Raw genomic sequence first — 13,900 nt, forward strand, 5'->3', positions numbered from 1 at the left:
TTTGAATTAGTGTTCCAGGTTTCTTTGGATAAATATCCAGAAGTGGAATTGCTGGGTCTTTCTTTATCTCTTGTTATAGCCCTTGTTTTAAAGTCTATTTTGTCTGCTATAAGTATTGCTACCCCAGCTTTTTTTTTTTTTTCATTTCCATTTACATGAAGTATCTTTTTCCACCCCTTTTAGCAGTACTAGTATTTAAATTTAAAACAAGAAATCTCACTTAAGATCCTCATTTGGAAATGCTTTGGAACTGGTTAGAGGTGGGGGTTTTACAACACTGTGAATGTGCTAAATGTGACTGAACTGTTTGCTTTAAAATGTTTAATTTTATGTTATGTGAATTCCACTTCAATATTTTTTTAAATTCTCATTTTGGGACAGGGTTATAAATTTCAGGCACACTTGTGGGCATGAACCAGGTTTTTCCTGGAAGTTTTGGATCAGGCTGGGGTGTAAAGAATAGAAGGTTGATTGACAAAGTTTGTGGAGGAAGCACGTGTCAAATATATCTGTTCTGTTCCATCCATCTCATATGTCTCAGACTTTCTGCCTGGGCTGCCCTCTTCTATTCCCCTACCTGGTAAACTCATCCTGCAAGACCCAGTTCAAATGATACCTCCTCTATAAAGCCCTCCTAATCCTCAACTTTGAGTAGTATATTATTACTAATAATTACTAATTAATACTAATAGCATCACTGACAACTTCAATTTATTCAGGTCTGCTGTCCCACTAAGAAATCCCTAAGAGCAGGAACTGTGTGCCTAGCTCACTATGTCCAAAGCTGAACTCATTATCTCCTGCCTCAAATGTGCTCCTGATCTGTGTCCCCAAACCAGTAAGTGGCACTACCATCTATCACCCACACCGGACTCCTCCCTCACCCTTACCTCCACACAGCCAACATATAACCAAGTAAGAATTCATTCTTCATTTCACATCGTTTTCTAACTCCTCCCCTCCTCCCCATCTTCATGGCTCCGTTCTCTCTTACCTGGATGCCTGTAGGAGCCACTTCCTCATCTCTCAGCTTATAGTCTCATCAAAAATCTGATGAATCTTTCTGAAACACAAATCTGACTATTTTGTTCCTCTGCTTAAAACCCTCTATGGCTCCCTGTTGCCTCTGGACAGACTCCAAGCTCCCCACCAAGTTGCATAAGACTCCACATGGTCTGACTCCTGCTGACAGCTCCAGCATCATGGGTGAACCCGGCCCCAGATCTCTACACTCTAATAGCACTCAACTATGCTCCTCAGGCCTCTGGCCTTTATACAGGCTATTTCCTCTGCCTGGAACAGAGTCTCCCTTCCAACTCTCCCTATGCCCCCATGGAAAATCCCTTCTTAGCCCTCTAGTGGCTTATACTGAACCTACAAGGTTGATTAGGTGCCATTTCTGGGCTTCTACAGCTCCCTGGGCCCCCCATCCTACCCTGACCCTTCTGCCTGTGCTCCCATCCCACCCTGACCCCCTCTATCTGTGCCTTCTCATGCCAGGACTGTCCATTCTGAGCTGTCATTGTCTTGTGACTGGTAGTCTCCCCTCTGCAGGACAGGGCCCAGGACTGTCTTGGTCACCGTGTCCTCAGCATCGCTCAGCACAGGCTGGTACAAAGTAGTGGGTTCAGTGAACACTGGTTGAATGACTGTTAAATTTGTTGAATGACTTAGGAGCCTGGCAGGAGGGTGAGACCACGGGAAAGAGAATTTTCTGAGATGATATTTAAACGGATCCAATGGGAGTGACCTGGATATACCTGTCCTATGGAGGCTTTTTCTACTTCATGTGACCCTTGAAAAATGGGGAGGTAAATACTCTGAGAAATAATGAAACTATTTTTTTTTTCTTTTTTTAAAGAAGGGAAATGGAGCTAGGCCAGGGCTGTGAATGAATCCAAACAAGGACAGGCACAAGCAGAGCTCAGATGCTCATGTGTGTACGATGTGGCCCAGGTGCCCACATATTACCCTAGAACACACGCACAGAAACATCCCTACACACATATATAGTCACCAGTTGTACATGTGTACACACAGATGTGAATAAAGTCACACATCAGGATGGACACAGAGACACACAAGTAGATATCTGCCAACAGGCATATCCCAAAGCCTGTCCTCGTGTTACCCACAGACCCAGAGATCAGTGTACACTCTGGCACGCTGGCATGGACACACACATACTGTCATGCACTCACACAGATATACATGTGCAGACATAAACAAGTATGGATACCCGTTGATACACAAACACACACTCCACAAAGACAGGTGTAGGCGTGAATTCATACGTATATATCAACATGGACACGTGGACACATGCAGACATGCACAGACACCCCACGCATGTACCCAAAATGACACACACATACAGATGTATAAATAAGGATAAACATGACAGAGGCATCTAGGAAAACCCACTGGACAAAATGACACAAACATAAAGAGATCCAAGAGCACACAAGAGTGTTGAAAGGCAGGCTGACTTGCAGGGAAGGAGAAAGAGAAAGACAGTCAGAGACAAGAGGATTGAGACAGAGAGGCAATGCCCTGTGCAGGGCTCCGTGCCCATCCAGAACAAACTGAGGCGCTAACCCTGGCACCGCCTAATCCGCCTAATCTGCCTAATCCGCCATCCCTCCAGGAGGCTGCTCAGAAGATCAGTTTCCTATTCACAGATCCAGGGGGTAAGGCTCAGCTGTGCTGAGGAAGGAATGGGGAAGGAGGCGCCTGAAAAAAAATTCTGTCTTCCTCCTTTTCAAAAGGAAAAGTAATGGGGACTTTAGACCAGAAAATGTAAAAGCCAGAGGGGGATTCAGCGAACCTCTCACCCATCTCCTTCATCCCGCAGATTAATAGCAAAAACAACTAATATTTACTGAGCCCTTACCATTATATACACCACACACATTAACTCATTGACTCCCCACCAAAATCGCGAAAGAAGCGGATACTGTCCTTGGCCCCAGAAGGCTGAGAGGTTCGGTTACCTGTTCAAGGTCATACAACAAAGAAATGATGAGGTTAGGATTCCAACCCATGTCTTAGTCTTGCTCTTAACCGCTGTACCATCTGTCCAGAAAGGGAAAAGGAGCCCAGCAAGGGAAAGGGATTTTCCTGGTTCACTACTAGCTCTCTCTAGCAGCCTATCCTGGACCACCACACCCTGGCACGTGTCCAGCCTCTGAGAGTAAGGCCTGTGAGATCAGACGACGATGTCTCACTCCATGCTCCAGGGTCACATAAGCTGAAACTCATTCGACTCTGTCCTCAAAGAATTCTCCCAGTCTTAGTCCCACACCCCCTGCCGCCCAGCTCATGGCAGCCAGTCTGAACACTCAGGGCCCTTCCTCATTGAGAAACAAACTCCCCAAAGTTCTACCTGCCTCCTTCTCAAGGAACAAGGGGGGAAAGGAGGGGCCCAGGCTTGAGGCCAGCCCAGGTACAGGGAGGGAAAGTAGATTTTTGGTGGTAAGCATGCACTAGAGTGCACAGATATCAAATTATAATGTTGTACCCCTGAAATTTATATAATGGTGTTAACCAATGTTACCTCAATAAAAGAAAACTAGAAAAAAAAAGAGATTAGGGGATTGCCACCTGCCAAGCCCTTGCTAATCCTCCGTCCCTCCTCTTCCCCCTCTAAAACCAACAAACAACTTTCCTCTCTGTTTGCTCTCCGCCCTTTGCTCCCTCCCCACATGTCTCAGAGCTCAGGGGCCAAGAGCACTTTGAGCAAAATGCCAGACCTGGGAGTGCCTAAACACACCCGAGATTAGAGGTGGCACCTGAACAGGGTGGTCCAAATACAGGAGCCTGCCCAGTGTCCATTTGGAGCCCGTCTCAGGCCCACCTACGACCAATCTCAGCACTCACCTGGTGCTCATGCCAGGGCCTGTTGGGACCAACCTCAGAGCGTACATGGTACCACCATTATGCCCTCCTGAAGAGAGCCTCAATGGCGACCTGGGCCTACTCTCCAAGCCCTGTTGACACCAGAGGTGGCTCTATTATTGTACTCCTAGTATCACATTCAATATCAACTTATTTTCAATGCTAGTGTCTACCTGGGGGCAGGCTCATTGCCAACATGATACTCCTCCTCTCCAGGGCTACCTGACACCAGCAGCAGAACCTGCCAGTGTGATCCACTTTTGATGCCAACCTCCGCACCCACCTGCTGCTAAACTTCGTCTCACCTTGGCTCCCAGGGTGGATTAGGCCAGTCAATGGAGTAAGGAGAGAGGGTTCAAAGCCCAGCTCTCCCACTTATTATCTACCTATGTGACTTTCAGCAAATGGCTTTATGGAAGCTTGGTCTTCTTAACTGCAAAGTGAGGACGATAATGAACCAGAGCCACTGTTATAAAGATTCAATCAGATCATGTCTACGTAGACTTAACCTTCACAATTAGTGCTCACCAGTGGTAACTGTCCTTATTGTTAAGGAAGAATGTCCGTGAGGGAGGGACAACAGAGCCACTCACCCTTTCTCTACTCCTACCCTCAGGATCCCAGGGCCCCCCTCTGCTCTGACACTGGAGCTTAGCCAATCTCTCCTGCTGTAGTTCCCTCTGCCTGCTAGTAGCAGCCCTGACAAGCCAGGAGCGACTCCTAAAGGGGACTTCACACACCTTCAGATATGACCTTCTCTTCCCAAATATGACCCCCTTTCCACTGGTGGGGAAACCCAGTCCCCCAAAGGGGGCATAAGAGTGCAGAGCACAAGCGATATGTGTGCCCCGTGACCACTCTCTGTTTTCTGTCCTCAGTATACCCGTATATAAAATGGGAACCATTAATAATAAGAAGAACAACAACATCATCAACAACAGAAATAATACAATCAACCCAGTGGGCTTCCCTAAGGACCTGGGTAGGGAACCAGAGGGGCTCTCTGTAAATTATAACCCTTCAGATAGTTGTGACTTTTTGGTACTACATTGGTGGTTGTCACTACTATTTCCCAAGTCCTGGCCAGTCCCTCTGCCAACTGAGACCATGAGTCTACTCTTCTCCAGTTCTGTGGAAAGATCCACTGAAATGCAACTCTAGTCTTCTACCCTTTTCCCAACCAGAGCTGGGCAGTTCTGTGACATCCCATCCCAACCTCGCTTTGAGGTTCTAACGAGGATTCTGGGCATCAAGAGGCATGATTATGCCCAAAACAAAAGCAGGCCTGACTCCATGATCCAGCTGGATTCTCCATATACTTCTCCCAGGAAGCCCATATCCACTGCCTGGAGTCCTCCCTCACCTCAAGACCCTCAAATCCATTCCCTGAATCTCCCCTCCTAAGACTTTTAAACCCACATCCCTCCTCAGCAAAAGGTCCCCAAACCCAGAGACACACATCGTCATTCCAATACCCTTCAAGTTTTGCATTCTTCTCTCCGGAGACCCCAAAATCCATAATTTTGGGGTCCCTTCTCACTCTGAGACCACAAATCCCAAGCTCAGGAGTTTCCACTTGCAAATATTCCAAAATCTTCAGTTTTGAAATTTGTCTGCTGCCCCCGCCCCAGTCCACAGCCCTTGGGTGGCCCCTCCAGAGGGACCACAAATTCCATTTTGGGGCCCATTCCCTCTTAATCTTCCCTGGGGTCCTGTCATACAGGGATTCTGGTCCCACTCCCACTCTCAGCAGGTGGACACAGAGTATGCTGAGGCCAAAAAGGAACACCAATGGAGCCAGGGATAGGGGGTTCATACCACTATATTCTCGCTGGCGGCTGGGTTGGAGATACAGGAAACAGAATCCACACGATCCGCAATCCACAATCTCCTTGCTAACCACACTTGCTAGCCGCAATCCGCGCTCACTAGCGTAGCCACAGCCGTTACATTAGTGGCCAACGGCCAACGGGTTACAGCTGATGGCCAACCAGTTACAGCTGATGGCCATACACTACCCAAGCCAGCATCCCTCCACATGAGGCCGAGAGCCTGGAAACTACTCTCTGGGACTCCATCCCTACTGCTCTCTGCCTCCTCCCTTACTGGCTGTGTCCCAAGGTAGGCAGGGAGCATTATGAAAGCTGTAGTTGGGAAGTGACATGAGACAATTATATAATCAGGGTCAAACTCCACCCTTTTCTCCCAGGGAATATAAAGGCAAACCATGCCAGCCACCACCATCTGACCATCAGTCTCAGTGCCACCATGCTGGCCTCAGGGCTGCTTCTGGCGGCTTTGCTGGCCTGCCTGACTACAATGGTCTTGATGTCTGTCTGGCGGCAGAGAAAGCTCTTGGGGAAGCTACCTCCCGGACCCCCTGCATTGCCCTTCATTGGGAACTACCTGCAGCTGAACACAGAGCAGATGTATAACTCCTTCATGAAGGTATCATGAGGCAGAATATGAGTGGAGGAGAGCGGGGCTGGGGGCCTGCCCAGTGTAGCTGGGACTTTGTGGCAAGGCATTGGCAAGGTTGGACCAACGTCTTAGGAAAGCGGAGTTTTGAAGGTTTAGAGTTAGGGTCCTGGCCAGGGAACACCAGATCTTGGGATGTTTAGTCCCTTGACTGTCAGAACCTAGGGGAAATGCATCCCAGTCTTGAGGTCTGGGTACAGAGCCAGTTCAGAGCAAAGGCTGCTCCCTCTAACCACTCTGTCATGTGGGGTCTCTGGTCCTGCTCCCCGCACAAGAACGTAGGATATGGTGAGGCCAAAAAGGAACACCCATGGAGCCATAGATAAAGGGGGTCATACCACTATATTCTCACTGGCAGCTGGGTTGGAGACACAAGAAGCAGGAGCCACAATCTGCCGTTGTCTGCTTCTCTGCCAACCAACCAACCTAGCGTAGCCATGGCAGTTATATTAGTGGCTAATGGCTAATTGGTTATAGCTGATGGCCACCCACTACCTGAGCCAGCACCTTTCCACGTGAGGTCGAGAGCCTGGAAACTGCTCTCTAGGACTCTGTCCCCACACACTCCCACCCACCTCCATCAGATCAGTGAGCGCTATGGTCCAGTGTTCACCGTCTACCTGGGGCACCGGCGCGTCGTGGTGCTGTGTGGGCAGGAGGCTGTGAAGGAGGCACTCGTGGACCAGGCTGAGGAATTCAGCGGGCGAGGCGAGCAGGCCACCTTCGACTGGTTCTTCAAAGGCTACGGTAAGGGGGACCCCAGGGGGAGAAAGGCGGTCAATCAGACTTGATGGCCTCAGTTTCCCCAGCAGTCTTCTCCCAACTCACCACCCACTCAAAGTTGTGGAAGAGCCCATCCTCTGGTCTCCTCTGTCATCATCGCTGTTCATCCCCATGTCTTCTCTCATTTGTCTTCGAGTTTCCGTGTCTCTATTTCTCCCTGCTTCTCTCTTTGGAACCCTGGTCTTCTATCGCCATGTGTCTGTTTTTTATCCTCAGCTTCTGTGCTTCCCCATGTTTCTCTCTCTCTCTCTTTCTTTCTCTCTCTCCTGTCTTACATTATTGTCTTACAATAATCTCATATTAGTCCTGCTTCAAAACCCCCTGCCTCCATCTCCTAGTAACAGACTCTCCTCTCTCTAGGCCCTTTTTGTTTCTCTCTGTGTTTTATTCTCTTCTCCAGCTCAGTTTTAGAATCCTTCTCAATTTTTACTTCTACCTCCCAGATCTCCACATATCTCACTTCCCCTCCTTCCCTCCTCTATCTCTGTGTCTCTCTTCGTATGAGTGTCTCTGCATCGCTGCTTCTCTGTGCATCTGTCCTGACTCTTTCCTTCTGATTCTTTCAACTTGGTCGCTCTGACTCTGTACTTCTCTGACTCTGAGTTCTCTCTCTCCCTCTCCCTCCCTCCTTCCCTCTTCCTCTCCCCCTCCCTCCCTCCGTTCCTCCCACTCCTGCTCTCTGCTCACCTCCCTGGACCTCTCTTGCCTGGCCTGCCTGGCCTTCACTGCCCTCTGCACTCCTACACTCCCTCCCCAGGAGTGGCCTTCAGCAACGGGGAGCGAGCCAAGCAGCTCCGGCGCTTCTCCATCACCACTCTGAGGAACTTCGGTGTAGGCAAGCACAGCATTGAGGAGCGCATCCAGGAAGAGGCCCGCTTCCTCATTGAGGCCCTTCGGGACACGGAAGGTGAGGTGGGAGGTGGGGATGGGGAATGGGCACGAGAGTCTAGAACAGAAAAACAGCCAACTCGGAAAGCGTTCTGCCCTGGGAAAGGAACTAGGTTGGGGGAAGGCGTCGGGGCTCCCCGCTCTGAGGTCTGGTGCTGGCAGTTCTGTTCTTCTCTTCAGGGCCCTCCTTGAATTCTGACTGGCATTAAACCTCCAAGCTGACTTTCCCCCAAATCCATTCTCTCCCCAAACCCACCTCCCAGGCGCCTTCATTGACCCCACCTTCTTCCTGAGCCGAACTGTGTCCAATGTCATCAGCTCCATTGTCTTTGGGGACCGATTCGACTATGGGGACGAAGAGTTCCTGTCACTGCTGAATATTATGCTGGGAAACTTCCGGTTCATATCTTCCTCTATGGGGCAGGTAACTGGTCCCAGCCTGGCTCTATTGCGCCCCTACCACAGCCTACCAACTGCTTCCCCACATGAAGACAGGTGCCCCAAACGCCCATCCTCCTCCAGACAGGGTCCCCTCAAAACCAGCCTTTTCTCTTGGACAATTGAACAGTCATACTAGAACCCAGGACAGGGACGCATTATCCAGTCTCCAATACCTGGATATCTCAACTGATACCGTCCCCACCAAATAAAGAAAAAGAAAAAGAGAAGGAAGGAAGGGAAGGAAGGAGGGAGGGGAAAAAAGAAGGAAGGAAGGGACGGAGGGAGGGAGGGAGGAAGGAGGATGTGTGCTCCAGTTCAGCCTCACCTGACTATATCAAATCTGGAAATGTGTCCCAATCCATATTACCTAAATTCTTAGGGGCCTTCACACTTAACTCACATGAAAACTTAGATATCTATTCCCATCTAAACACCTGGACAGGTACCTTTAACCCAGTGCCTCCCTTGCACTGAGACTGGTCCCACTCCAATCATGTCATGCCTACTGACAGCTGTTCTTCTCTCCCCACCCTCAGCTCTTTGAGATGTTCTACCCAGTGATTAAGCACCTGCCAGGGCAACACCGACAGGAATTAAAGGAGCTTCAGAGGCTGGAGGACTTCATAGCCAAGAAGGTGGAGCAGAGCCAACACACGCTGGATCCCAACTGCCCACGGAACTTCATTGACTCCTTCCTCATCCGCATGCGGGAGGTACATCCCAGCAGCCAAAGGAGAGAGGTCCAAAGCCAAGCAGAGGGAACTCAGGCTGGGGATGGGGGAGAACAGAGGCCCATTCAAATTATCCCCCCATCACAATCATCTTTACAACCACAGTTATAATTAACCACCACTGTTCTAGCTACTGAGCCCTTACTCATGGGCAGGACTTACGTGTGCAAATCATAATAGCAAGCACTTCTATCACACTATCACGCACCAGGCACTATTTTCAGTGCTTTACAATATTCATCTATTTAGCGCTCACACCAGCTCTTGGAGGAGGCTCTATTATGACCCCAATTTTATAAGTGAGGATACTTAAGGCCCAGAAAGTATAAGTGGCATGTCTGAGACCACACAGCAAGGAGGCAATGGAGCCTAACTCAAACCCTGGTCTCTGGACTCTAAGGCTGATGCTTTTAGCCACCATGCTCTCTTCCCTGGTTATCAGATACACCTGGGTGGACAGGTGACCGGGGTTTACTATGTGATGTTGAGCGTCCCCACCCCTATCTGAATGTCAGTCTCCCTTCTGTGAAGGAAAGAGGTGGGGCTTTCTGGAGTTTGAAGTTCAAGGTGAAATGATCAGGGAGGGCAAGCCTCCATAGTAAGCTTCAAGGTTTGCAGGGAAGAAATAGGATGTGGTTGCTTAAAATTCTATGTCTGGGTCTCAGAAAAATCTCTCTTTCACTGGAACGCATTCCATCATGCTCCCTGTCCCTCTTTCTCAATCGCTGTCTCTCTATCCCTCTCTTGTAAATATTCCTACAATTAAAAAATGAAAACTAAGCTGATAATTATAGGACAGAGAGTCAGCTGGGCAAAGAGCATGAGAAGAACATTTGGGGTACAGCCAGAAGCCTGGGCAAAGGCCTGGAGACCAGAGACAGCCTGGCAGACCTCGCATCCCTCTTCCCACCCTTGATCTGAATCTATAAGAGGTGGGCCCAAAGGAAGAACCCCAAAAGTGCCCTGAGAGCACAAGGGAGCGGGCTCAGCCGGAAGCCCTCTCTCCCTGCAGGAAGAAAAGAACCCCAACACAGAGTACTGCTTAAAGAACCTGCTGCTGACCGCGCTGAACCTCTTCTTTGCCGGTACCGAGACGGTCAGCACGACCCTGCGTTATGGCTTCCTGCTGCTCATGAAGCATCCAGATGTGGAGGGTAAGGCTGGAGGGGGCAGGGAAGTGGGGGCCACCGACCATTAACATTCCTGTGAATCTGCTGCTGTGTCCCCACCTCTCTGAGATCCCTGGACCCTCAGACATGCCCTGCTATCCAGAGATGAGGTGATATTCAACTAATAGGCACCGGCCAAGTTTTACTAGCTCTTAAAATATTGAAACTATCTAAACTGATCAGCAAATAGCTTCTGTACTGATCCCACCAAGTGCCCACTACCTGCCCCTCCAGACCATCCCCCAAGACTCCTCTTTCACACCTCCTGTGATTCTGCCACAACCAGGTGAACAGCACCCTGCACTAACGATGCTCATGGCCAACCTCTGTTTTGGATGAGCTACGTCCGTGTCACACATGGATGTCATGCATCTAGCTGTACATAGTTGGACTATCATCCCTGCCCCGAGACCCTTAGATACCTAAACACGTCGCCCCTTCCCCCCAGCCAAGGTCCATGAGGAGATTGACCGGGTGATTGGCAGCAACCGTCAGCCCCAGTCAGAGGACAGAGCCAAGATGCCCTACACAGATGCGGTAATCCATGAAATGCAAAGATTCGGAAACGTGATCCCCTTGGGCGTGGCCCGCAGAGTCACCAAGGACACCAAGTTTCGGGACTTCTTCATTCCCAAGGTGCTGCCTTCACCCAGCCTACAGGGACCTCCGGTCTGCTCCCTGTGACCCAGCATCTCAGCCCCCTTAGAAGCTTCCCAGCCCCTATCCCACTCCCTAGATCAAAAACTTCCCCAACCACCATGTCCCTTCAACCTTCCCACTTACAGACTCTAAAATCCTATATCTCCCCCAGACCTCTTGCCTCAGGTAATATGAACCCCATGTCCCCCAAATTTCTTCTCTCAAGAGATGTGAACTTCACTTCCCCTAGACCGCCTGCCTCAGGGACACAACTCTCATATCCCCCAAACATCCTGCCTTGAGAGACATGAACTGCATGTCACCCAAAACTTCTGCCCCAGGAGACATAGAACCCATGTTCCTCAAACTTCTTTCTCAGGGGATGTCAACTCCATGTCCCACAAACTTCCTGTCTCAGGAACATAAATGTCATGTCCCCCAAAGCTCCTCCTTGAGACAACCCCAACTCCCCTGCCTCCCGTTTCTCTTCACCTAGGGCATCCAACTTCCCACTCCGACCCTATGCACTTTCCGCATACCCATCCCCCCTCCACCTTGTCAAATCCCCCTCTCTCCTCCCAACCAGGGCACTGAAGTGTTTCCTATCCTGGGCTCGGTGCTGAGAGACCCCAAGTTCTTCTCTAACCCCGAAGATTTCAACCCCCAGCACTTCCTGGATGAGAAGGGGCAGTTTAAGAAGAGTGATGCCTTTGTGCCCTTCTCTATCGGTAAGAGACCACGGTCTGATGCCCAGCCACCACTCACGACAGAGGCCTCCTTCATCCCAGCACCCCTCTCTGAGGTGTAGCCTAGTATCTTTCTCCATCTTAGAAGTCCCTTTTACGATCTACCCTGGAGCCAACCAGCTATAGCCCCATAACTACCAAGTACCTGGGCCCAGGCAAAGGAAAGGGATAATCGTACCTATTTCTTAGATGAGGAAAATCAAGGACCAGAGAGTGAGCCAGGGATTTGTCCAAGGTCACTAAAATTCTTTAGATTCTTAAGAAGGAGATGACAACACAACAACCATATTTGAGTGTGTGTTTGGGGGGAAGAGTCATCTAAAGTTCCCATTGCTAAAGCCTGGTACGGCTCACCCCCAACTCATGCACAGGGGAAACCGAGGCTCAGAGAGGATTAGAGACTTCTCTGAAAGTCTCTCAGGCCACAATATTCCAGACTCTCCTCTCCGGGAGAATGCAGCTGGGGATTGGGAGAGGGGCGAGGTGGCAGTGGGAGCCAGCCTCACCTTCACCCCTCCTATCCCATCTCTTCAGGAAAGCGGTACTGTTTCGGAGAAAACCTGGCTAAAATGGAGCTCTTTCTCTTCCTCACCAACATCATGCAGAACTTCCGCTTTAAGTCCCCACAGTCACCGCAGGATATCGACGTGTCTCCCAAACTTGTGGGCTTTGCCACCATCCCACCAAACTTCACCATGAGCTTCCTGCCCCACTGAGCTAGAGTTGTGTTAGGGCAGAGCTACTGGGCGGACTTACTGGGGTAGGGCCAGGGGAGGAGCCAGTGGCGGGGCAGGACTGAGGATCAGGGGTGAGCTGGAGGAAAGGTAGGGGCAAAGGAAGAGGAAGAAGCAGACGCACTCTGTAACAACTTAGTATATTATTATATAATATGAACAGCTCTGTCCAGGGGATTTTTCCTGTCAGTCATCTGACCTGGCTTCACTACACACACTTGCCCACACTTGCCCATTCATGCATACTGCATGCCCCCACCAAATAAGGTGAGATCTGATCAGAGTCAGATTGGGGGACAGCAGTCAGACCTCTTAATGAAATGTGTGGGGGAGAGAAACACTTTCACAAAATGCTGGAAGAACTTAGGTCATGGCACAGCCATGTATTAGTGTGTGTGCACACATGCATACAAGTATATGATTGCATATTCTCCCGAGTGTGGGCATGAATTCCTTTTGCTTTAAGTTTCTGAACGTTTGGTTCTCTCTGATGGATCTGGGATCTGCTGTACGACCCATCTAAGAGTCTCAGAACCACCGACTTACTCTCAACTAAGGCAGTGTATGTTCCCCTGAGCAGTGCCCAATCTGAACATTCATACACATCAATCCTAGATTTGTGTTCCTTAAACTAAATGTGACACAGACTCCAACTCCCCTAAACTTGCCACACTTGAAGGACCAGTGATTGAGAACAAGTGAGGGGGAAATCTGGTCTTGATAGCCTAGGAAATTGATAACCCCTTCCAGGATACAATGTGAGGCATCTCATTGGATACACAAGTAACGAAGGACTGTATCCAGATCTGCAGATGGAGAAAAACAAGAACCAGTTTCATCCAGCGAGGCTAATCCCTCTGACCTGGACCTGACCTTTTCCTAATTTTAATGTCATTTGTATTGTGGTTACTATGACTCCCATCATGCACCTGATATCATGACAGTTCTGGAGGAACCAAATAAGGAAGAAAAGGGGGAAAATAGAGGGTCCTTTCCACTGGGAGGAGATGAATGGGAAATCACCAATACCCGCCCAGGGAGAGAATAAAACCCCTGATCGTGACTTCCTCAGGGGAACTTGTTCTCTGAGTTCGCTCACACTTTCCTCCTAAGTGTGTATTTTCATTTTTAATAAACCATTTTCACTTCTTTGCATCTGTCTTGCTCTTAAATTCTTTCTTGCCCAGAGACAAGAACTCAGTCACCGCTGCTGCGGGTCGACTCCTCCCTGGAGATCCCTGTGACACTCTGAACACTGCACGTTTCATAACAGGCGATGATTCGTGGGCTTCTCAATTCCCATTAACTGTGCTCTGCAACTTAGGTTTCATGAATCGGTTGCTTCCTGCTCACTGGAGAAGGATAAGGTTGGATCCATAGGGTCACACCCTTTG

At 49.5% G+C, this 13,900-nt stretch overlaps 1 protein-coding gene across 1 annotated transcript; it reads left to right on the top strand.

The window, feature by feature from the left end:
- Positions 1 to 6,139: 6,139 nt before the first annotated feature.
- LOC109458031 (cytochrome P450 2A13-like) lies at positions 6,140 to 13,659 on the top strand. Its single transcript, XM_019751341.3, has 9 exons — positions 6,140 to 6,345; positions 6,960 to 7,122; positions 7,916 to 8,065; positions 8,310 to 8,470; positions 9,024 to 9,200; positions 10,231 to 10,372; positions 10,836 to 11,023; positions 11,613 to 11,754; positions 12,307 to 13,659. The coding sequence occupies exons 1-9, from the start codon at positions 6,166 to 6,168 to the stop codon at positions 12,486 to 12,488; spliced, it is 1,485 nt and encodes a 494-aa protein (XP_019606900.3). The 5' UTR covers positions 6,140 to 6,165; the 3' UTR covers positions 12,489 to 13,659.
- Positions 13,660 to 13,900: the final 241 nt, after the last annotated feature.

Source organism: Rhinolophus sinicus, chromosome 8, assembly GCF_057876585.1.
Source record: "Rhinolophus sinicus isolate RSI-liver-muscle chromosome 8, RSI-T2T, whole genome shotgun sequence".
In the NCBI taxonomy this organism is placed as follows: Eukaryota; Metazoa; Chordata; class Mammalia; order Chiroptera; family Rhinolophidae; genus Rhinolophus; species Rhinolophus sinicus.

Excerpts from the sequence above, each read along its gene's own strand:
- LOC109458031 (XM_019751341.3), top strand. The coding sequence starts at position 6,166 with ATGCTGGCCTCAGGGCTGCTTCTGGCGGCTTTGCTGGCCTGCCTGACT. Across the intron at positions 10,373-10,835 it reads GAAGCATCCAGATGTGGAGG|CCAAGGTCCATGAGGAGATT; the intron begins GTAAGGCTGGAG and ends CCTTCCCCCCAG. Across the intron at positions 11,024-11,612 it reads GGGACTTCTTCATTCCCAAG|GGCACTGAAGTGTTTCCTAT; the intron begins GTGCTGCCTTCA and ends CCTCCCAACCAG.